Source organism: Mastigoproctus giganteus, chromosome 11 (assembly GCF_048544385.1).
Source record: "Mastigoproctus giganteus isolate SK-2022 chromosome 11, ASM4854438v1, whole genome shotgun sequence".
NCBI lineage: Eukaryota > Metazoa > Arthropoda > Arachnida > Uropygi > Thelyphonidae > Mastigoproctus > Mastigoproctus giganteus.
In genome coordinates, this window is record NC_143585.1 from 31006839 (window position 1) to 31031664 (window position 24826).

At 35.7% G+C, this 24826-nt stretch overlaps 1 protein-coding gene across 1 annotated transcript in view; it reads right to left on the bottom strand.

Moving 5' to 3' along the window:
* Positions 1–24599, bottom strand: part of LOC150077850 (tRNA (guanine(10)-N(2))-methyltransferase TRMT11-like) — a 58233-nt gene extending 33634 nt beyond the window's left edge. The window contains exons 1-3 of the mRNA XM_090384730.1: positions 24539–24599; positions 13961–14028; positions 9968–10049 (exon numbers count right to left, since the gene is read on the bottom strand). Of these exons, the coding sequence (XP_090240856.1) occupies positions 9968–10049; positions 13961–14028; positions 24539–24574 (186 nt within the window). The 5' untranslated portion in view covers positions 24575–24599. The remainder of the gene's footprint in view (positions 1–9967; positions 10050–13960; positions 14029–24538) is intronic.
* Positions 24600–24826: the final 227 nt, after the last annotated feature.

Consider the following 24826-nt stretch of genomic DNA (forward strand, 5'->3'; position numbering starts at 1 on the left):
ATTGTAGCAGGGTGCTTAATGATTTTGTAATAACTGAGAGCAAAGTGGAGGAGAAATTGTTGAAGTTAAACATAAGAAAGGCACCTGGGGTGGATGGAATCTATCCAGTTATATTAAAGGAGGCAGCAAAGGAAGTAAACAAACCCTTAGCCATAATTATGAGAGCATCATTGGACTCAGGGGAGTCCCCATGGACTGGAGATGTGAAAATATATCCCCAATTCACAAAGGGGGGATCGAAGGGTGACACGAGTAATTACAGACCAATTAGTTTAACTTCTGTTCCAGGTAAAATAATGGAGTCATTATTTTACCCAGAAAATAACGTTAAAGATGCATTGCAGGATCATCTAGACAAGACTGCAGCAATAATTCAGACACAGAATGGGTTTGTTAAGGGAAAGTCTTGTCTGACAAATCTGATTGGATATTATGATGTGGTTACAAAGGAACTGGATGCAAAAAAATAATTTTGATATTATATAAGCAGACTTTTGATTTACTGGGATCGGATTAACCGGGACACTTCAAGACTCCAAATTAAAAATTAAAAAAAAAACAACCAGAAATGATAAATTCAAGTAATAACTAGAATAGGTATAAACAGATGTTTTGCAAGTCATAAATAAGGGACAAGAAACGCTGTTATAAGTCATCATTGGGAGATTAGTGTACCTATTATCTTTAGTTTAGTTTGTTTAGTAAGTCGCGTCATAATGCAAATGTTTAGTTTGTTTTAGTGCGTCGCGTCGATTGTTGTGTTTCGTCGCACCACAAAAGGACAAATTTTGTTTCATTATTTATGTCAGGTTTTTTTGTTTTTTTTTGTTTAGAAATCGCAAAAATTATGGGCAAACGCAAGAGCTGTGCATTCAATAAAACAAAAACTTGAAATTATTCAAATATTTGAAAATGGTGCACCGTTAAATCTCTAATGACTATTATAATGTTGGTAACCAAACCATACACGACACTGTAAAAAATAAAGGGAAGCATCGTATTGGACATGCGAGTAGTGCGTGGTAAGTTTTTTTTTTTTTATCTATAGCCATACTTTTTACGTAGGTTGCTGAACATTTTTCGATACAGTAAGTCCAAGACTTATATTACGTTAGACAGAATACGAGAAGCGGTGAAGGGATCGGCACCAATGAAGTCAACTATAATAACCAATGGGCTAAGAATTTCCTAACATATCAGTTTTTGCAGTACAGTAACATACGTTTATTCTTCCTTTTATGTTTTCTTTTCTTATTATTATTATAATTAGCCATATGGTGCATGGAAGTAGAAACGAATCACCAAGAAAGAGAAGAATGATGATGTGCCACTCCGGCTACTTCACCGCTGTCCCCAGATAATTTAATTGAACTAATTAAAAATATGTAACTATTTTTCTTCATTCTTCTGAGGTATTATGTGGTTTTTGTAATTTTGGCATATCAGGGATATAGTAGCAATATTATATTAGTCATTCTTGATTTACATAAGAAGTCCTGTAACGTATCTCTTACGTATGTCGGGGACGTGATGTATTTTTGGATTAACCGGGAATTTTTTTTTACCATCTATCCCAGAAAATCGAGAGTATACTGTACTTGGATTTCAGGAAAGCTTTTGACACTGTTTGGCATGGAAGACTACCGTACAAATTGGAGCAGAATGGTATTAAGGGTAAGTTGCTACAATGGATAAAAGGATAGTTGAGTGGGAGAAGACACAGGGTGGTATCACTGGGTGCTGCGTTTCGTGGACTAATGTTATTAGTGGAGTCCCACAAGGTTCTGTGTTGGGTCCACTGTTGTTTTGTATATTTATCAATGATACTGATGAAGGTATATCAGGCATAGTGTCAAAGTTTGCAGATGATACAAAGGTTGGCAGGGTTGTTAATGACAGTAATGGCAGTGTGTTACTGCAACAGGATCTAGAAAATTTGGGTAGATGGGCTGAGAAGTGGCAACTGAATTTAACATTGACAAATGCAAAGTACTGCATATGGGTAGAAGTAATCCCAGAGAAATGTACCAACTGTGTGGTACTACACTTAAGGTGGTAAAAAATGAAAAAGACCTGGAAGTAACTGTGCAGTCAGATATCAAGTTTTCTGAGCAATGCAGACAGGCTGCCAGTGCAGGTCATGGGGTTTTGTCAATGATATACAGGAATTTTGCTAGCAGGGAAAAGGAGGTGATTGTCCCTCTGTATAAGGCAATGGGCAGGCCATGCCTTGAGTACTGCGTACAGGTCTGGAGGCCTCATTTTAGGAAGGATGTAGATTTGCTTGAGTGTGTACAGAGAAGGGCAACAAGATTGGTGAGGGGAATGAAGGGATCCTCTTACCAAGAGAGGCTTAAGTTCTGCAAATTGCAGTGGCTGGAGACTAGGCACCTGCACGGTGATCTGATTGAGGTGTATAAGGCCTTGAATGGGTTGAGCACGCTGAATTCTGATGGGATTCCTCCACTTGTTCAGATTACGAACCTAAGGGGGCATAAATTGAAATTGAGGAAAGAGAGATGTAGAATAGATGTGCGGAAATTTGCCTTTAGCCAGTGGGTGGTTAATTTCTGGAACAAACTTCCATCTGTCGTTGTGGAAGTTGATAGGTTAAATAAATTTAAGTAGGAACTGTACAAACATTTAGAGGGAGTTGTTTTGTAATTTTTTTTTTTTTTTTTTGGCTGATGCTGCATAAGCTTGCTTTTTTGCATCACATGCCAATACTACTACCACCTTCACATAACTGCTACATCGTTAGTAGTACGACATGCTTATCAAAACCTTGGAAAGCCTACAGCAGATTAAAAACTCTTTGTACAGTTTGTATTATCTATATATCATTACTTATCTTAAACAATAATTTGTGTAAACAACTATATTACAGCAAACTGTGCATATGTGGATGAGTCGACCACATGCAATCACATGTACTGCAGTTAGTTTTGCATACTTTTTACAAGTCATACCACTGGTGTTGTTGGGTTTTAGGTGCATCAACAACTTAGGCCATATTGCACCACTTTGTCTTATGTCTGTACAATATATGTTCATGGGCCAATTTTCATGGAAGTGTACCTATATCTATATATAGGTACACTTCCATGGAGTGTACCTATATATAGATGCATAGAGATACATGTATATGCATCTCTAGAATACATGATATGAATGAATGTTCCTTCATATCACGTATGCTAGAGATGGTATGGATTACATGATATGTAATCCATAGCAGTGTTTCTCTGTTCAGCATTTCTACACTTACTGGAAGAGTTAGTAATTTTTTTTTTTTTTTTTTTATGTGAACCCCAAACACGAGAGGTATTAGAACCTATAGTACTTAGTACCGTGCTTGGGTTGGAGATTGAGAAGACGAAAGAAGATATTTGTTGACATTGGACTTGAACTTCTGTAGATTGTAATTTTCAGGAAATACGTATGAAGGAAGGTTGTTCCAGAAAAACGGCAGTTGAATGAATAAATGAGGAAGATGAAAAGTTGGTTCTGTGGGTTTGAAGTTGGACAGTAAATGAATGTTGGCTGGTGGCGGCACGTGTTCGGACTGTTTTGAAAGAGAGAGCGGGAATTATAGAAGCTAATTCAGAAGAACAGTGCCCATGGAAGTATCTGTAGAAGAGGCATACAGCAGAAACAGTGCGTCTATGAGACAGCGAGTAGAGAGACTCTGTTAGAGATGAATCATTAATTAACCTAACTGCCCTCTTCTGAATGGAATCAAGAAGCCTGAGAGAGGTTTCGGGGGCACCACCCCAGATGTGGGAACAATATTCCATGGAAGGGCGGATTTGCGATTTATACAGAGTGAGCAGCTGTTTGGAAGAAAAGTAACGCTGAGAGCGAAAGAGAAAACCAAGTTTTTTAGATGCAGAGGAAGCAATATTTGTAATGTGCTTGTGCCAAGAGAGATTAGAAGTCAGGATAATCCCCAAAAGAGATATATCCTTTTGCCTAGAAATTGGAGTGTCACTAAAGATAAGCATAGGAGCAGAAGAATCCTTTTTGCAAGATATAAGACAAGACTGAGTTTTAGAAGGGTCGAAATCAACTAAGTTGTTTGCCCCACTGGAGAATTACCTGAAGATCGGCATTTAAGGAATTGGTAGCAGATTTTCGAGAAGTTGAAGCTGATTGAGCAGGACAAGGTTTCTCAAAATGGAAAGTTGAATGCAATGTGCTATCATTGGCAAAACTATGGATAGGATTTCCAGTCAATGGAAGAAGGTCATTGATATACAAGAGGAAAAGAGTGGGGGAAAGAACTGAACCTTGGGAGACACCGGCATTAGTGGAGAAGTTAGAAGACAGAGAGCCACCAACCATCACCCTCAGTGAGCAATCAGAGAGAAAACTGGATAACCAATTACTAAAAACAGTTGGCAAACCATAAGATGGAAGCTTGTTTAGAAGACCTTTATGCCAAACACGATCAAAAGCCTTTGAAACGTCAAGAGCAACTACTTGTGTTTCACCGAACCTTTCCATTGAATTAGTCCATAAATGGGTAACATAAGCCAGAATATCACCAGTGGATCGACACTGACGGAATCCATACTGGTAATCGTTGATCAGACGGAAGGTTTCTAGGTAGTTTAAGAGTTGGCGGTTAATTGATTTCTCCATTACTTTAGAAAGAGTAGAAGTAATTGCAATGGGACGATAATTGGATGGGAGGGATTTGTCACCCTTTTTAGGAACTGGCTGGATATGAGCAAATTTCCAAGCAGAAGGAAAAACACCTTTAGAATAAGAAAGTGAAAAAAGGCGGCAAAGAATAGGAGTAAGTTCAGGAGCACAGGTTTTGAGAACAAGTGGAGAAATACCATCAGGACCTGGAGCTTTCTTAGCATCGAGATTCATCAAAATCCTTCTGATATCCTTTTGACAGGAGGCATTGAATGGAGTGTGTTGGGAATGGTGGGAGGTGTTTTACCAAGATCATTAATACATGAGCTGGAAGAAAAATGGGATGCTAGCAGGTCAGCTTTATCCTTGGCTGAAGTGACAACAGAACCATCTGGTTTGGACAGAGGTGGGAGCAGAGATGGGCAAAAGTTGCGGCCAATAGCTTTGGCAAGAGACCAGAATGCTCGGCTACCATTAGGGCAAGAAGCAAGTTAGCCTGTTAGCCTGTTCAAACTCTAGTTTGGACTGATTAATAACTGTTTTACAATTGTTGCGAGCTTTGGTGTAGGCAGAAAATGAAACTGAAGAATTAGAAACAAGCCAATTACGATATGCAACATTCTTCTCTTGGACACCCTTAGCACATTTATTGGAAAACCAAGGTTTAGATAAAGGACGAGATTTTAAAGTGGAGTGTGGGATAAAGGATTAAATTCCTGCAAGAATAATTTCACTGACACGATCTGAGCAAACGTTGACATCAGAACTTTTGAAACAGTAATCCGAGCAAGGAAAAGAAGAAAAGAAGTCTCGCAGGTCATCCCATTTTGCATTCTTGTAATGCCAAACAACACGAGGTTGGGAATAGCCATGAGATAAAGGTTCCATTGGAGAAGAGACAATCACCAAGTTGTGATCTGAAGTGCCTTAAGGAGCTCTCACTTCGACCGTGTACTTAGAAGGGTTGTTTGTGAGAAAAAGATCAAGCGTATTGGCTGTATGATTAGGATTGTCTGGTATTCTTGTAGGTAAATGAACAATCTGTGCTAGGTCATTAGTAATTGCAAAAGCCTCAGCATCTCGACCTGCTGGGTCGGTGTGACTAGAAAACGGAAGCCAGCTGGGGTTGTGAACATTAAAATCACCAAGGAAAATTACCTCACTGTTAGGAGAGTTGGACTGGAGAAAGTCAAGTTGCAACGAGAGGAAGTCAAAGAGCTCCAAGTGATTAGTCGAGCTGGGAGAACGGTAGAGACAACAGACGAATTTGACACAATGAGGTAGAGAGATTTTAAGCCAGAGAAGATCAAAGAGAGGAGATTCCAAATTGCCAAGTCTCTGACAGGGAATATCAGAACGGACATATGCACAAGTACCACCTTTGAGGCGAAAGGAATCATACAGCGAATAATTTGGGCATCTGAGATGAGCAGTAGTTGAATCAACCGATAACTGAGATTCTGTCAGAAAAAGTACATGAGGTTTGGCAGACTGCAAGTGGAAATGGACATTGTTGAGATTAGAATTGAGACCACGTATATTTGTGAAATGAATTAGGAAGTCCTTGGGAGGTTTAGATCTTTTCGCAGATAAGCTTGCTCTATTAGTTTGACAATTCATGGTGTATTCAATAATAAGAAAAAGTGGGTGGGACATGCTGTATGAAGTAATGAAATTTTTGGATATGGCGTACATGTGGTAAGAATATACCCAGATCCTTGACATAACGTGGCCTCAACAATGCTCCCCGCATACACACTACTCGGACTCCCTCCAGTCACTATCTGGCAGAGTAGAGGTAGCAAGATTATACACTAGCTGATCCAGAAGCCTTCTAGAGAGTTACCAATAGGTCCGGTCCGGTGTACTAACTAGCGGCCGGCCTGCGAAAACCGTTTTAGAGCTGTACCCTCGAAATGTAAGGAATATTGGATCTCGCCACGACGTTCACCATAACCTCAAAAGTCATTAATCATACTGCATGATGGAAGAGATAGGGAAGGGTTGACCGGAACTTAGCTCTAGAGACTAAACATGGGTTCCACCACTTCAAGCCTCCAATAAGCAAGTGGTGGTATTTCACCGGTTGATGAGAGTCATCTTCCACCTAGTACTGCCTGGTAACATAGAGGGGCGGCGTTCCTCCATGTGGTGTGGGCGCCACACCTCGACTCCTACTTACATTGGTTCACACCTGGGTGGTCACCCACCATGTACTTGTGCATGGGGGTTATATCCAGGATTACTAACAGTCCCACCATCGTGAAGGTGCAGCAGAGGATTTGGCTGTCACAGACCGTATATATTCTGTTTGCTTATAGATATTTTCATTCACCAATATTTTCTCTTTTGCAAGGAATTTGCCTGGTGTTGTGAAAGTAGATACTTTGAATACATTTAAGGATTGGACAAATTATTAGGAAGGGAAGGAAAATGAAGCGTGTAATTTTTTATGGCTTTTCTGCATAAACTTGTTTCTTTGAATCATTTTGTCACTACTAATACTAATTAACAGCATGTGTAACGTTGAACATTCTAATGGCTCTATATCCTGTTTAGTTTTGCTTCCAGTATATAAACTGTTTGATAATTTGCATACAAAGAGGCACTGAATTTTTATTTAAACAAATATAATATTTATGAGTAATTACTCATTTTTGTGTATTGTTTATATAACTACAATAAAACTTTGGGTTTTTTTTTAATTCCTTAACTGCATTTGCTGTACTTGCCATACTTCTGCTTCACTAGAAAATCACTAGGGAGAAAAAATAAAAATCGCATGGTGCAAGGTCAGGTAAACAAAGAGAATAACGCAGATAGGTACAGTGTTTGAAAAGGTATTCAGAAATGATTGTTATGTGGTGAATAGAGCAATACTGTCATGGAATAATATCCAATTTTTCAACTGCTTGCAGATCAAGCCTCTTCTTCTGATTGCATCTCTTATTAACAATATAACCTCCTGGTATAAATTCATAATGAATTATACTTTTATAGGCAAAAGAATACTTCTTGTTATTTGGTTTTTTTTTTTTTTTTTTTTTTTTTTTAGGAGCATTAGCAACTAAGGCCATATTGCTCCGGGATATGCGGTGGTCATTCCCTGAAGGACCTTTCCGCATCCTCCGTATTTGGTGAAGAATACTTCTAGCATAAATTTACTTTCAGAGCTATCAATCTGAATTTTTTCTGGGAGACTTTCATTCAGAGACTGGAGAGAATTTTACATGAAAATTAGTTACACAGACTAAATAACCAAAAACTAAAAAAAAATTAGTAATTTTTGTATCTAGGAAGCTTTTAATAAAGGGGTGTAAGATTAAACAAGGAAATAAACCATAAAATAAGTAAAGAAAGAGGAAGCCAATTTACACAAAATCATTTGGAGCAAAAGAGAAATTTTGCCAAATAACAAAATTAGCTGTTTATAACATAAATTTTAAGCCTATTTTTATCTATGGAACAGAAAGATGCTTAAGAAATAAAGACTTGATCAAAAATCAGAATCTTCAGAAATGAAGATTCTGATTTTTGATGTTTAAGAAAAAAATAAATAAACAGAACTAACATATGGCGCCTCAGTAGCCAGGTGGGAAGGAGCAGCAGCGCGTAGCACACGCTTCTTGATTAGACCGGGGTTCAAACCTGTCACCACCAAATATGGAGGATGCGGAAAGGTCAGGAAATGACCACTGCATATCCCGGAGCAATATGTCCTTAGTTGCTAATGCTCCTAAAAATCAAATAACAACAACAACAATAGAACTAACATATGGAACCAATGGCAAGTCTGTGTTACAAATAAGGAAATGAGAGAAAAACCTGGATATTTAAAAGTATTCGATCAGAGGTATAAGATGATACGGACATATAGTAAGGGTGGAAGAAGCTCACAGGCAGACCAAGAAGAATCAGTGGTGTTAAGTATGTATTAAAAGAAATAGGATTTATTAGAAAAAAAGAACTTACTCTAGCTAGAGCCAAAGATCTAAGAGGAAATAGGATAGCATGGAGGAAAATAGTAAACAGAAGGCTGATAATTCAAGATTGGTTTGTTCTATCATAGTGACATGTGCAACCACTAGATATAAGAGATTTGGATGATGAAGATGATGAAAGATGATGTAATTATTTTCTAAAAACAAGTTATGCTAGCAGCATTATTAGTGGTCACACTGAAATCTGGTAGATTATCAAAATAAGTGCACAGAGGCATTTCTGAATTTTTTCCTTAATCAATAATTATATAAATAATATAATGCCAAAATATCTTATTTATAGCTGCAACAGTAATTTTATAAAAAAAAAAACACTTCCACTGCATACTAAAAATTAGGAATTTATCGAGTTGCTGCCAACAGATATTTGTTTGAAATTTTTTACTTGGTAAAGTACAACTTTATATAAACAAGGTTTTTTTTTTCAAAAAACCTGTTTATATAAAGATAAACAGCAATCAAATGTAGCATTTTATGCCCACAGCATTGAATTCCTGTAGTATTTTTATAGCTAATGTCACAGAGATGCAAGTAATTTGAGAGCAGATTACATATGGCAGTTCAAAACTAATTAAAACTGCTGAAGCAGTTTTATCACTCATTGTAAGTGCCCTCTGGAGATAGAAAATGACCTGGGAGCTTTCAGACTTCTCCATACCATAAATTAATCTGTGAATATTTCTAAAAATTAAGTTCAATGGGCATTCCTTTTTGTCTTGCAATTATGTTGTGTTCTTGTTAATTATTTGTCACTTCTTGAATTTTTAATAACTATATCAAAGAAAGGTTGCAGTTTGTGACTCTCAGTTCTTTGTCATGTCTTTTCAGTCACTGAATTTACAAACAATGAAGGGTGTAGCTGCAATGTTTATTAGGAAGCTGATAATATATAATTTTAATAATGTTAATTTTTAAAGTATAAGGATTCCCTTTTGGACAACCTCTATTGTTAGAAAGCATGCCACTTGCTTATCAAGTGAATGAGAATAAAAGTGAAAGAGAATTTTTATTTTCACATTTTGAAATAACAATAACTGCAAAGTAAAATAATCTACAACTGATACATATATAACTTTCATACAATTAGCAACTTAAAAAAAAAAAGAAAAAAAAAAACATTTACTTTATTAAACTACTTAACACTATCTGTACAAAACTGCAGATGGCAATCTGGAGTAATTACATTTATGACTACCTTAAAATAAACTTGTATAAGCCATAACCCAAACTGTTATATTTTAATTGCATTAAAAGATGCATAACAGTTAAAGAAAGACAAAAAATAATAATAAATAAATAATAATAATATAGATACTTACAAGGAACTCCTTTGGCAAGTCTTTAAGCTGTGCATATACTTCTTCATGAGTACTGCCATATGCCAGAAGTCTATAAGCTGACCTTAGGGAAGGTAAAAAAAAACAAGCGGGGAAGGGAATAATTCAAATGGAATAAGCTATGTCAATAATTTTTAAAAATTTATTTAAAATAATGATAAACTGATAACTTTAATTCTGCAAAGAGAAATAAATAATGAATTAAAGAGTTTAAACAGAAGGTTATTTGTCATCTGGTTGTGTTTTTTTTGGAATTGTTTCATAGTCTGCTAGTTCATATGATTTATCATGTATTATGTTGGTACAAAGGTGTGCATGTATGTTCACAAATTGATTCATTGCACAAACTAGGATATTTGTGGAGCAAAAAATCTATTCTCCCAGGCTGAGATGAGCAACTCTGATCAAAGAGGCCTTTACCCACATAGTAGGCATGCTTGTTAATCCTACAAAACAATAAAAATTTAAAAAAAAATAATAAATAAAATGTCTATCAGAATTACATTGGTATAAATTGTAGTATTCCTTGAGTATGACCTTCAATTTTAATCTACATCACTAATTATTTTCTAATTGGTGAAGCACAGCAGGAAAAAAAAAAATCGCCACTACACAAAATGCAATGTGCTTGAACTTGTGGTAAGTGATTTGTGAAGTGATGTCATATAGTGTGTGCTTGAAGTTTTGGTTTTAGCTTTGCTTAGCTTTGTGAAATAATTGGGAAATAATTCTAATAGTGTATTGGATAACTGCTATTACCAATATACTGTTGGAATAAAATGTACCACTTTAAACTATTATTTATTTTATTTATTTATTTTTTAATATTGAGCATTGAAAGCAATGCCTGCTTATGTGACTTTTATTTTTTGGCACGCCCACTAGAAGATTGAGAACTTTTCCAGTTCCAGGTGGGATCTGAACCCAAACTTTTCCAAATGAGTGACAAGTGGCAAACTCACTATACTTTCAGAGGACTAAACAGAAGGAAAGCTAAAATGGAGATGATAATTAGCTGATCACATAAATTTTTAAATGTGGTAGTGGTAAAGAACCATAAGACGAGTCAAAAAGTTTCTAAAAAAAGAATTGTTAAAATATACAAAACGTTCACTGCTGAAATATCACCATAACCCATACTGTTTGTTCCACTGCATGATTTACTTTTAGCTGAAAAGTTTAAAAGCAATCAAACACTAATGATCTATCAATATGTCACATGACTTTTAATTTTTCTTATTTTAAATGACCTGATCAGTAAAATTTATTGGAAGGTAGTTAATTTAAAGCTTTTCAAATAGCAGTGATGATATGATTTTTGTTTTAATATCACCGTTGACGCTCTGGGAATTGTTTGCTGTGAAATACAATTCTTAAAATGTTTAAATTTTTTTTTTTTTTTTTTTTATATATATATATACATAAAGTAAGAGAGTCCCAATTAAATGAAAAAATCTTTTATGCATTATTTTCACATTTGGGTTGTTCTCAACTTAAGCATCTACATAACTATGTTGAAGGTACTTAAAATTTGGGCAGGAATTTTTTTATTTTTCAAATTTACTCTTAAACAAACAATATCATTTAATATAAACAAAACTTGCAGGGGAAAAAAATTATGAAGATAAAACTTAATTGTATAAAAAAGCTATTCAGTATATCAGAGAAATGCTGTTTCATCTTTTACCTGGCAATAGACACACTTTTATAATGCAAGTAGTTGCACAGGGTGCTAACATCTTTCTTCTCTCCCAAAAAAATTAAAGCTTATAATGTGGTCATATAAGAATTTATTCACACATTTTAAGAAAATAAGAATATATCATATTTATTCATTAGCAGTTTTTCATTTATTTTTTTCTAAATTCTAAACCTAAATGTTTTTTTTTTTTCAGAACCTAAATTCTGAACCTACATGTTTTTTTTTTTTTTTTTTATTTCTTAATACAGTTGACTAAAGGATGATGTTTTAACAATTTTCCAATATAAGCAAAAGCATAACTGAGGCTTAAAGAAATGATACACATTACATCCTACAGAGAATCAAATAAAATTATCAAAAACTGCTAAGCACTTATATTATGAAATAGCTTCAACAACAACAAATACTTTCCCAGGCCATTAAGTAAAAAAGATAACTGACTTTTTTGAATGGTTGCACTTTCATCAGTTGATGCTCAATAGTTTTTATGCAGAGTTGAATTTTTCATTATAGTACTGAGAGCATGAATGCCCACCCGACATTTGCAGGAGAAAAGGTTTTACCACGGGAGTGTCGTTAACATCCCGCATATCTACAACTAGATTAAATGACTGCCCCTGTAATTTATCCTAATTTCAAAGGATAAACATATTGATAACTGACAATGATATAAAACAAATGGATAATTACTGTCTTGTTTATGTCAAATTTAACCATATAAAGAACCAGTGATTTTATTATCATTAGATGTGTTTGTTCAATACAGAAGATCTGGTTGAACAACTCTTAACAATAAAACAATAAAACCATAAATTTTGCTATTGCAGTACTTTTTGACTTGGATTTGTTCTTTGAGATGATCCTCAAGAAATATGTCTCTAGACAAGACTGCAGCAATAATTCAGACACAGCATGGGTTTGTTAAGGGAAAGTCTTGTCTGACAAATTTGATAGGATATTATGATGTGGTTACAAAGGAACTGGATGCAAAAAATAATTTTGATATCATATATTTGGATTTCAGGAAAGCTTTTGACACTGTTGCACATGGAAGACTATTGTACAAATTGGAGCAGAATGGTATTAAGGGTAAGTTGCTACAATGGATAAAAGGATGGTTAAGTGCGAGAAGACAGAGGGTGGTAATCAATGGGTGCTGCTCTTCTTGGACTAATGTTATTAGTGGAGTCCCACAGGGTTCGGTGTTAGGTCCACTGTTGTTTTGTATATTTATCAATGATATTGATGAAGGTATATCAGGCTTAATGTCGAAGTTTGCAGATGATACAAAGGTTGGCAGGGTTGTTAATGACAGTAATGGCAGTCTGCTACTGCAACAGGATCTAGATAATTTGGGCAGATGGGCTAAGAAGTGGCAACTGAAGTTTAACCTTGACAAATGCAAAGTACTGCATATGGGTATAAATAACCCCAGAGAAACGTACCAACTGTGTGGTACTACACTTAAGGTGGTAGAAAATGAAAAAGACCTGGGAGTAATTGTGCAGTCAGATATCACGTTTTCTGAGCAATGCAGACAGGCTGCCAGGGCAGGTCATGGGGTTTTGTCAATGATATATAGGAATTTTGCTAGCAGGGAAAAGGAGGTGGTTATCCCTCTGTATAAGGCAATGGTCAGGCCAAGCCTTGAGTACTGCGTACAGGTCTGGAGACCTCATTTTAGGAAGGATGTAGATTTACTTGAGCGGGTACAGAGAAGGGCAACAAGATTGGTGAGGGGAATGAAGGGATCCTCTTACCAAGAGAGGCTTAAGTTCTGCAAATTGCAGTGGCTGGAGACTAGGCACCTGCGCGGTGATCTGATTGAGGTATATAAGGCCTTGAATGGATTGAGCACGCTGAATTCTGATGGGATCCTTCCACTTGTTCAGATTACGAACCTAAGGGGGCATAAATTCAAATTAAGAAAAGACAGATGTAGAATAGATGTGCGGAAATTTGCCTTTAGCCAGCGGGTGGTTAATTGCTGGAACAAACTTCCATCTGTCGTTGTGGAAGTTGATATCTTGAATAAATTTAAGGAGGAACTGGACAGGCATTTGGAGGGAATGGTGTGATTTTTTTTTTTTTTTTTTTTGGCTGATGCTGCATAAGCTCATACATTTGCTTTCTTGCATCACATGCCACTACTACTACTACTACTAATATACTTAATTAAGAAATAATATACACATGTCATATTAAAAAAAACAAAAAAAAAAACAAGACATAATAAAAGCAAATATAAAAAAGGAATTTAATTGTGAGCATACCTTGCTAACACAGTACGAGACATAAATTTCTTAATATCTTCAGCGGCTGCATCTACAATAAAAAATGGCTAAAAAAAATTTATATGTGGTAAGTATTTTTTTTTTTGCCTTTGAATATTTTTTATAAAAATAAATAAAATTAATGTAATAAAAGTTCTTCAATATAATTATCTCCTTTTTACCAATCAAAAAAGCATAATAAACATTTTGATATTTGCATACTACTGTATGATTTAAGAAATGTTTCCAATCCACAGGCTGCATGCAGACTACTCCATACTGTGAAGCTCACAGTCACATAAGCGTCCTCCAAGTGTTATGCATCCCCAAGTTTAAAACTAGAATACAGCAGGCCCCCGTTATAACGCGGTTCGCTTTACGCTGATTCGCTATAACGCTGTTCTTATATTATAACCCGTATCTGACTATAACGCTGTCACAGATCACTATAACGCTCTTTTACAGATTACATTTTTGACATATTTAACGAAATCGTTTCATTTGATGGAGTCGATAGCTTGAAAATGAATAGCAAAACAGCATTAAAACGTTTCCCACGCTCAGTGAAATTTTCTCTCACGCTAATTTAAGTACAGTAGCTTGTTACGTAGTTCCGAGATCAACATTTTAAAAAATGATCAAATATATTGCTTGTAATATTTGCGTTATATGCGTTTATCCGAAGTCTAGTTAGTCATCACTCAGTACAGTATTAGACATCGTGTGTAACGGACAGTTTACTTGAACATTGTATCATAATTAATTCAACCAACGCAGTTATATTTTCGAAGAGCTAATAATGACCGACAGGAATGAAAATGCAACAAAGTCTGGGCGCAGTACGAAGACTATAAATGTAAGAAAAAGACTGAATTTGAAAATTAAATTAGACGTTTTGAAGCGAATCGATTCCAGTCAACGACAAGCGGATGTGTGCCATAATTTAGGACTCGCAAATTTAACTGTAAGAACAATTATGAAAAAATAAAGAATTAATTTTAGCAGCGGGAAAGATAGCTGTTCCACTGCAAGCAACTAGGACTAGACCGGCTATTAGGATTGAAATGGAAACATGTGGACATGTGGACATGTGTTTTTGTAAAGGGCGGCTCCTAGAACGTGAGTTCAACTCCGCCTCGTATCTCTGTGAAGAACAGTATCACTACAAATGGGCCAGATGTGTGTGTGACGTCGGTTTGTGTGTATTATGTGTGTGTTCTGTTGTTATGTTCTGACCGCTTGGCTACCCAGAAGCATCAGTCACCTGGACAGATGATTCTGGGTACTCGTCCACACCACGGGAAGGTGGGCCAGTCCCAATGGAGCACGTACTGTCTCGATACGAGACTCTGAACCACCTGATGTTGCCAAAAGGTGGGCCAGATTTCTCTGGGGGCCCACTCCAGAGAGGGAAAAAAAAATAATAATAAATAAATAAAATAAAAATTAAACTAAAAACAGAAACAAAATGTATTTCCCGTGGTGCAAAAAAAAAAAAAAATAATAATAATAATAATAATAATAAAAAATAAAAAATAAATAAATAAAATAAAAAAAAATAATAATAAATAAATAAATAAATTTTAAAAAAATAATAAAATAAATAATTAAATAAAATAAGAAAAATAAAATAAATTCCCTGTGATGAAAAAAAAAAAAAAAAAAAAGGGGAGAGCTGTCTGGCACCAATGATAGTCCACATCCCAGTTGTCAGAACAGAGCACGAGTAAAAAAAAAAAAAAAAAATGAAGCTAAGTAAATGAAAAAAAAAAAAATACTAATAATAATAATAATTACAGAATAATTAAATAATTTTAATCCCACAGTGAAGAGGAAGATGTAAGTCGGGGTGCCAGCAGAGAGAGAGTAAGAGGAAAAAAAAAAAAAAAAAAAAAAAAAAAATGAAAGTGGTTATCTATCCTGCACAGAGGGAGAAAGAAGAAAAGGTGAGCCAAGGCTGCTCCTAGTTCCAGGGTAGGACCCGGAAACAGTGCAGAATGCAGGTTTGAGGAAAAATAAAAAAGAATAAATAAAAATAATAATAAAATAAAAATAAATAAAAAATAAAAATAATTAAAGAATAAATAAATAATTTTAATCCCACACCCTGGCTACAGTGAAGAGAAAGATGTAAATCGGGTGCCAGCAGAGAGAGAATGAAATGAAAAAAAAAATGGGAGAGTGGTGATCTATCCTGCACAGAGTGGGAAAGAAGAAAAGGTGAGCCAAAGCTGCTCCTAGTTCCAGGGCAGGACCCGGAAACAATGCAGAACCGAGGTTAGAAAAAAAAAAAAAAAAAAAAAAATAGTCAGTAGAAGGGGTGACTTTCAGTTGGCAATGAAATTGTTAATGATCAGCATTTCCACGTCGGCGATTGACGATCAGTGTCCTCCTCCAGGCAAATACCTCAGCTGCAAAGGTCTGGAAGGCTTCGAGGTTGTTTTGGGTACATATCAGTTGATGCAGATCTGCTGGTGGGAAGTCCTGGATCTTATTCTGGAGACGGTTTCTGATATCGTTGTAATGTACGCACTCCAGAAGCAAGTGTTTCCAACTTTCACTTTGTCCGCAAAAGCAGTAGGGAGTGTCGATGAGTCCCAGTGTATGCAGTTTCTCATTTAGAGAACCGTGTCCGGTAATGAGAAAGGATGATTCAAGGCTGAGGGAGAACCATCGGGCGTTATTTTTAGTGGTTGCGAAGGTTACCTCCGGAAGAAAACTCCGAGTTACAACCCCTACAGTAGAAGAATCCCATCTGGTCTGCCATACATTGAAGAGTTTATTGAGACATCGAGATTTCTCCTGCTTTATATCTGTAGTTAGTGAGAGTTCTATATCCAGGATCGTTGCCGGAATACCTTTTTTAATTCGATAGCAGAGCCCCTTGTAGATTGTGTAAAGGTCGAGAGGGAGGGTGCCTGCTATAACTTGGAGAGCTGCTGTAGAGACTGTACGGCAGATTCGATGGGTCGCCAGTAACATAGCTCTTTGTATAGAGTTTAGCTTTTCTTTCATCTTAATGATGGGAACTCTGTGAAACCAGACCCCGGCAGCATAGGTTACTATTGGGAGAAAGACAGCTTTATAATAAAGAAGAAGGGTTCGTTTTGATAGTCCCCACTCACTTCTTGAGATCCGTATAATTGCGGCGGAGAACTTTTTGGTCTTGGAACTCAGATGCTGTAGATGGGGGAAGAAAGACAGATGGTTGTCTATTACTACTCCCAGGACTTTTGTCTGTTCTACGAAGGTTAGCTGGGTTCCGTTGATTTTGACCTGGGGAGGCCTTCGTAAGTCGAGTCGGTTTTTAAACACCATCATCTTAGTTTTGGCAGGGTTGATTTGCAATTTGTTGATTGTTGTCCAGGTAGAGAGATGGTTCAGTACTCGCTGTGCTGTGGATTCGAGGGCTGCTCTGGAATGACCAGCGACCACGATGGTGAGGTCGTCGGCAAACGCTATGATTTTCGTTTTTTCAAAACTGTTACTGAGCCAGCTCTGGAGCACCATATTCCACACCAAGGGCCCCAGGACAGAGCCCTGGGGACACCCACGGTGGATGAAATGGAAAGACTAATTTTTTTGAAGATAATATTCCAATGCAGAATTCAGTTAAGTTAAATATTAAAAAAAGAGAGAGAGAGAAAAAGAGATTAGCCAATACGATGATCTGAAGAAAACTCGCCTAAAAAAAAAATGTGGAACCATTTAAAACTGGTAGAATAGATTTAAAATCCAGGGGGAAGCCGCTAGTGCAGATTAAGGCGCCAAAACTTTCAAAAAAGAACTTGTTAAAATTATTGAAGAGGGGTATTGTGTGTTATACTTCTCAACAAGTTTTTAACACAGATGAATCAGGACTTTTGTGGAAACGAATGCCTAAAAGAAGTTTCATATTGAAAGAACAAAAAACATGGCAAGTTTCAAAGCGGCGAAGGATCGGTTGACTTTATTGTTGGGTGGTAACGCTGCGGGCCATTTAAAACTAATACCCCTTTTAGTTTATTTGGAAGAGGGCCAAAGTTCAACTCAAAATCCACACATTTTTCATGATTAAATTCATCCATTAAATTAAATCAATTAAATTCATTATTTTAATTGGAATTTTGTTTACTTTTGAGACGCAAGTAGTTACCACATAATTATACATATGTAATGCAGAATATTTTATATGTGCAAATATTTGAATATTAAATATTTTGACCGACATTTGTGCATCTTTTCATTACCGTTTATTATTGATTAGGAAATATCCTATGGCACCGACCGCAGCTCACAAATACATATGTTACCTTATGGGAAAGCGGCGTCCGCTTGGCGCGGATTCACTTAGCGCTCTGTTTTTCCGGAACGAATGATCAGTGTTAAGCGGGTCACCTGTATCATAAAATAGAGTTTCACATTCACTTGAAAATATCTGTTTTTAATCATTTTCAATTTTTCTATACTGCTTTCTCATGTTTTAAGTATCTTCCTCAGAATTTAGCAATATTATTATAGCCATATAATAGGAATGCTGTTAGTAATATGTAATAATTGGTGAATTTAATTATTAAACATAAAAAAAAAATTGTAAATACAAATGTAGATAACAAAAATTAAATTTTATTTAAAAAAAATGCATAATTAGTGATAAGAGACTGATCTTGAGGCTTGCAACCTGCTTATTGTGAAAACACATATGGCCTGCAACCCTCCATATTTCAACTGTTTAGGTCCCCCCACCTTGGCAAAAAAAAAGGTTGGATACTACAAGGCTAACCCAAAATGTTTTTTCACAATATAATTTTTGAAAAAAAAAACACTAAGTTCACAAAGAACAGCAGTTCTACAATTTTAATCATTAAAAATTTATCATTGTGTGGTTGATAGTGGATTGTATTACTAGATTAGTCCTGAATAAACTAAATTTTCACAAACCTCACATGGATTCCCTAAATGAATTGTATTATAAGTAATCCATATATTCTACTTTCCAAGCTATATTTTTTTTTCTGAAAAAAAAAAAAAATTGAAAAAAAAAATTTCACTTTAGCAACTAACTTTGTCACTATCTCTTAACTTTTGTACATGGATGGTACCCAGAAACCAATTGACAATCTGTAGAGTTGCTTCACTCAAAGTCCAAACAAAAGAATTCAAGACTGCTTCCCTGGGATGAAAAGTGATTCTTTTCCAAAACATAAAATTTGTGATTGTAATGGAAAGTATGGACAAAAATTATTACTGTATATCAGTATTTGATTCAGTGGGTTTGTGACTTAGTTCTGGGAAGAGAGTATCTCTGAACTATTTCTGAATGCATACATACAGAGGGCATACTACTTCCAGCTGAAAGAAAAAAACAAGTTAGTGCCATAAAATACAATAAATGAAGAGGTGGAGAAATGTGTCTGTACTGAATAGCATTAAAGATATCAACAGCTTCAGTACAGCCAACTGCACCTTTATTCACTAATGTGGTGGACAAGAACATTTAGAAAAAAATAAACTTTTGTTCTAAACATTGTTATGCCATTCTTTGAATTAACCGGAGTTTCCTAAACTATCAGAGGTCAAAAACACTTGTTTTTTTAACTACACTAAATTCATGGATACTAAAAAATTCAGAGTGAGACATTATGTAATGTCTAATATCAACAACTACCTTCAGTTTTCTCAACCTTCAACCTGTGAACAGTACTAAATACTATAGGTTCTAATACCTTTTATGTTTGGGTTTTCGTATAAAAAAAATGCAAGATTAAAAAAACACATTTCCAAATATATTCTTCTCTATAATAGTTACTAATACACAGCTGAAGAACTCTTGCCAAAATACATTGAAAGGGCAAAATTCATGGTTCCTGGGCAATGCAACACTGTCACCCCTCTCGGTAGTAGACAAACCCACTGCTTGGCAAGTATATAGGTACACTGCATCATGCATTCACCATTCATGTAAACGGTAATTCAATGTCAGTATGGATAAACATCATCTGTTAACTGACTTAGAAAGAGGGTGCCCAATGCATGCGTCACTCTATCACGGAGGTGGTACAAAAATTGCACTATCCCCATTCAACAGTATCAAGAGTGTATTGGGAATATGCCATTTCCGGAATAACATCTCATTGTGGACAGTGCTGTGGGCAGAGAAAGGTGGATGAATGTAGCCATTGACATCTGTCTCACATTGTTTCAGCCAACCGGAGAGTGACAGTGGCACAAATCACTGTCAACTTGAACAAGGGAGGTACCAGAAACATCTCCAACAAGACCATCAGGCAATCATTAGCCACAATAAGTTATCGGAGCCGCCAACCCACCAGCATCCCATTGCTAACACGACAGAGGACTCTACACCTGAACTGGGTGCAAGAACATCGGCAATGAACCTTGGATGATTGGAGACAGGTCTCCTGGTCTGATGAGTCCCATTTCCAGTTATTTCGAGCAGATGGGAGGGTATGTATCTGGTGGAAACCATACAAAGCTATGCACCCATCATATCAACAAGGAACTGTTCAGACAGGTGGACAGTCAGTAATGGTCTGTGGTGTGTTCAACTGGCACACAGGACCTCTGGTACATCTAGATGCATCTCTGAACAGTCTAGGTTACATGTCCATCCTTGCAGACCATTTGCATCCCTTCATGGTCATCATGCACCCACAGGGCAATGGACTCTTCCAGCAGGACAATGTGCCTTCCCACAGAGTTATGGTGACTAGAACATGGTTCAAAGAACATTCCACAAATTATACCACCATCAAATGGCTTCCCCGTTCATCGGACATGAATCCTGTGGAGCATCTTTGGGAATCTGTGGTAAGATCTGTTCAAGCTTTGAATCCTCCACATAGGAATGCGGCAGAATTTTGGACAGTGGTGCAGCAAGCATGGATGGAAATACCTGTGGAACGCTTTTGTGAACTAGTAGACTCAATGCCTCACCATGTGACCTTATCTGGGCGAAAGGTGGGCCTACCTGTTACTAGGTAGGTATCCACTGATTTTTGTCCACTCAGTGTAGAGTTCATTAGAGTAATTCAATAAACATGTAATACATAATGCAACCAGTTTCCAAATAATAAAAATAACCAGGTGGCCAATGGCATTTAATTCTAAGTTTGACAAATAAGCTTGACAAAATCCATTTTTGAAACACTCTCTTCAAACAAAGTTTCACAAGAGATAAAAAAAAAAACTTTTAATGTTGTGCTTCTTATTTTATGCTTCTTTTTTAGCATTAACATTAATAGTAGCAAATGATACAAGGAAGCAAGCTTATAAAGCAAAAAAAAAAACACTTCCCATTTCACCTATCTATTCCCTCCAATAGTTTGTCTAGTTCTGCTTGAATTTATTTAAGCTATTAATTTCCACAACAACAGATGAAAATTTGTTCCAGCAATCAACCATCTGTTCGCTAAAGAAAAACTTCTGCACACCTGTTCTGCAACCATCCTTCCTCAATTTGAATTTATGTCCCCTCATGTGCATAGTCTGAGCAATAGGAAGAATTCCATCAGCATTCAGCTTACTTGATTCAGTCAAAGCCTTAAACACCTCAATCAGATCACCATGCAGGTGCCTAGTCTCCAGACACTGCAATTTTTACGAACTGAAACCTTTCTTGGTAAGAACACCCCATTGTTCCCCTCACCAATCTTACTGCCCTTCTTTGTACTTTATCCAGCAGCTCTACATCCTTCCTAAAATAAAGCCTCCAGACCTGTATGCAGTACTCAAGATGTGGCCTGGCCATTGCCTTATACAATGGAATAACCACCTGCTCATCCCTGCTAGCAAAATTTCTAAATATCATTGACAAAACCACATGAGCTGTCCTGACAGCCTGTCTGCAATGTTCAGAGAAGTTCATATCTGACTGCACAATTATCTCCAAGTCTTTTTCATTTTCCACTACCCTGAGTGTAGTACCCGTGTTGATATGTTACTCTGGAGTTACTGCTACCTATATGCAGTGCTTTGCATATGTCAATGTTAAACTTCAACTGCCATTTCTCAGCCCATCTGCCTAACCTTTCTAGATCCTGTTGCAGTAGCATACTCATTGCTGTAATTTACCACCCTGCCATCCTTTATATCATCTGCAAACTTGGACATTATGCCCGATATGAATTTATCAATTTCACTGATAAATATAGAAAACAACAATGGGCCCAATGCTGAACCCTGGGGGATTCCACTAATAGCATTAGTCCACAAACAGTAATGTCCATTGATTACCACTCTATCTTCTCCCACTTCAAACATCCATTTATCCATAGTGGCAACTTGCCCTTAATGCCAGACTATTCCAATTTGTGAAGCACTCTTTTATGTGCAACAATGTCAAAAGCTTTCATGAAATTGAAGTATACGATATCAAAATTATCTTTTGCATCCTTTGTGACTGAATCATAGTATCCAATCAAATTGGTCAGACAAGATTCCCCCTTAACAAACCTATGTTGTTTCTAAAGTATAACTGAAGTCTTGTCTAAATGGTTCTGTATTACTTCTTTAACCAGTGAGTCCATTATTTTCCCTAGATCAGAGTTAAACACTAACAGGCCTGTAATTATTCATGTCACCCTTTCATTCCTCCTTTGTGAATTGGGGATACATTTACACATCTCCAGTCTGTCGTGACCTGCCTTGAATCCAAAGACACTTTCATAATTATGATTAAGGGTTTGCTTACTTCCTTTTTTGTCCTTCCTTAATATAATTATATAAATCCCACCCACCAAAGATGCTTTTCTAATGTTTAATTTCAACAATTTCTCTTCCACAATTTCACTTTCCTCTCAATTATTACAAAATTATTTAGCTCCCTGTTAGAGTTTGATAGACGTCTGGCATCCACTTCCCTAAAGAACTCATGTGTTTTGAACTAACCATTTTGAATCATTACAGCAAAAGTTGAAACAATTCATTTTTCATGCAGTGAATGATATTTTATCGAAACCACCTAGAAGTGATGAGGTTTCAAATTCACTGAAAGAAGCATGATGCTGAAATCAATTCTGTAAAAAGTAAATTTAATTAAAAATCTTTGCTCTTTGGATTTTCCATCAGGTTTTTCAATCAATAAACAAAATATAAATAGCAGAATGTTAGTATCAATATTTAAAACCATAAAGAAATTCATTCTTTACAATATAAACAGAAATTTTATAACCTTTTCTTTCAAAACATTAGCAAAATTTTTAAAATAACTTGTTTTCCTTTTCAGAAATTCAATACAGATTTGCATAAACTTAAATTTCAATGCACAGCAATTATTAGACTTTTAATCACTGCTAAAAGCAATTCAACTTTTCTTTCTTGTTTACCTTCTCTGTTTTATTTTTATTTTTTTAAAATGTTCTGTTTCTCTCAATAGCTGGCATGTTCCCTAACTAGCAGCATTAACAACAAGAAATCAGTAAATTCTGTACACATATAAACTCAGGTTGCAGACTATGATATAATAACAACTGAGCATGTGTAACAAGTGAAACCAAGAAAGGCAATGACAGGTGACAAACTGTCTAAATAATAATATGTATAATTATGAAAATAATTATATAATTAACCACTCTAAGAAGAAATACACGTAAGTAGAATATGTTTGCCAACAGAAAGTAAATAATAGAGTTCAAAAGTTCATATTACTATTTCTACTGATGATGCAATGTCCTATTAATCATAACAGTTCAACGAAAAAAAAAAAAAAAAAGAAGAAGCAAATGACTGCATTAACTAAAGTATCAATGTCTCTCAAAAAAAATTAATGAATGAGACTACTGAGATATGCTTTCAGTTCATTTTGAAGTTCAGGAGAAAAAGCATATTCCTTTTCTATACCACCGTGAAGAGCCATTGTTTGGTAAGTCTGACCAGAAAAAGATATGGAAGATGTCCTTCACTTGCATAACTATGAAAGACCACACAGCAATTTGCAAACAAGGGAAGCAAATGTAAAACTGCAACAGACTGCACTAACTCATTTGCCCATGAATTTTCCAGTCAGCTGGAAAATTCATGGACAAAACTCTACAGAAGATGACAAATTTCTACTGAAGTAAAAAACTGGTTCCAAGAAAATGACAATAACTTCTACTGGCAAAGACTACTAATCCTTATGTCCAGATGACACATAAAGCAATATAAAAAGACTGTGTCTATAAAGAAAAATAGGGTGTGTAAAGATATATATAGTAGGATATCTTTATATACAAAGACACATCTTTGTATAAATGTCTTTATATACAAAAACTGAAAATGATTAAGTGTTTTTATGCTTGGAAATGTAAAATGGTGTAAATATTTTTAAAATTACACATTTTCAGGTTTTCTTAATAAATTTTTGGTGGGGGAAAACACTGCACTGGACTCTACAAATGTTTTTGAGCAACCGTGGTATCTATATGATATTGCAACTGCTTTTCTGAAATTCATTCCCTGTACTAATTTAAAATATTACCCTGTTCTTTCTGATACATCATTCTAACAGCTCAGATCATTTGTCATAAGTTTCAAAAATAATGAAATATTCAACATGTTTGCAACACCTAAATGAAATATCTTTTTCCTTATACTTACTGTATCTGAAGTGCTTTCGTGGAACTTATATGTCATAGAAAATAGCGAAGATATAGCCTGAAGCTCCTAACATATGGAAGAAGAAAAATTAAAATTTAAAAAAAATTCTCTAAACAAAAAATCTAAAAAGCTTTCCTTAAACAGATTTAGAGATTTCATATCTATACAATCCATATATATTATTGCAACTATTATTTTCAGTTATTTTACAATAAATAAGTGATTACAAAATGTATTGTTCTAATTTTATACAGCATTATAATTGCAATCTGACTACAAAATCAGTTA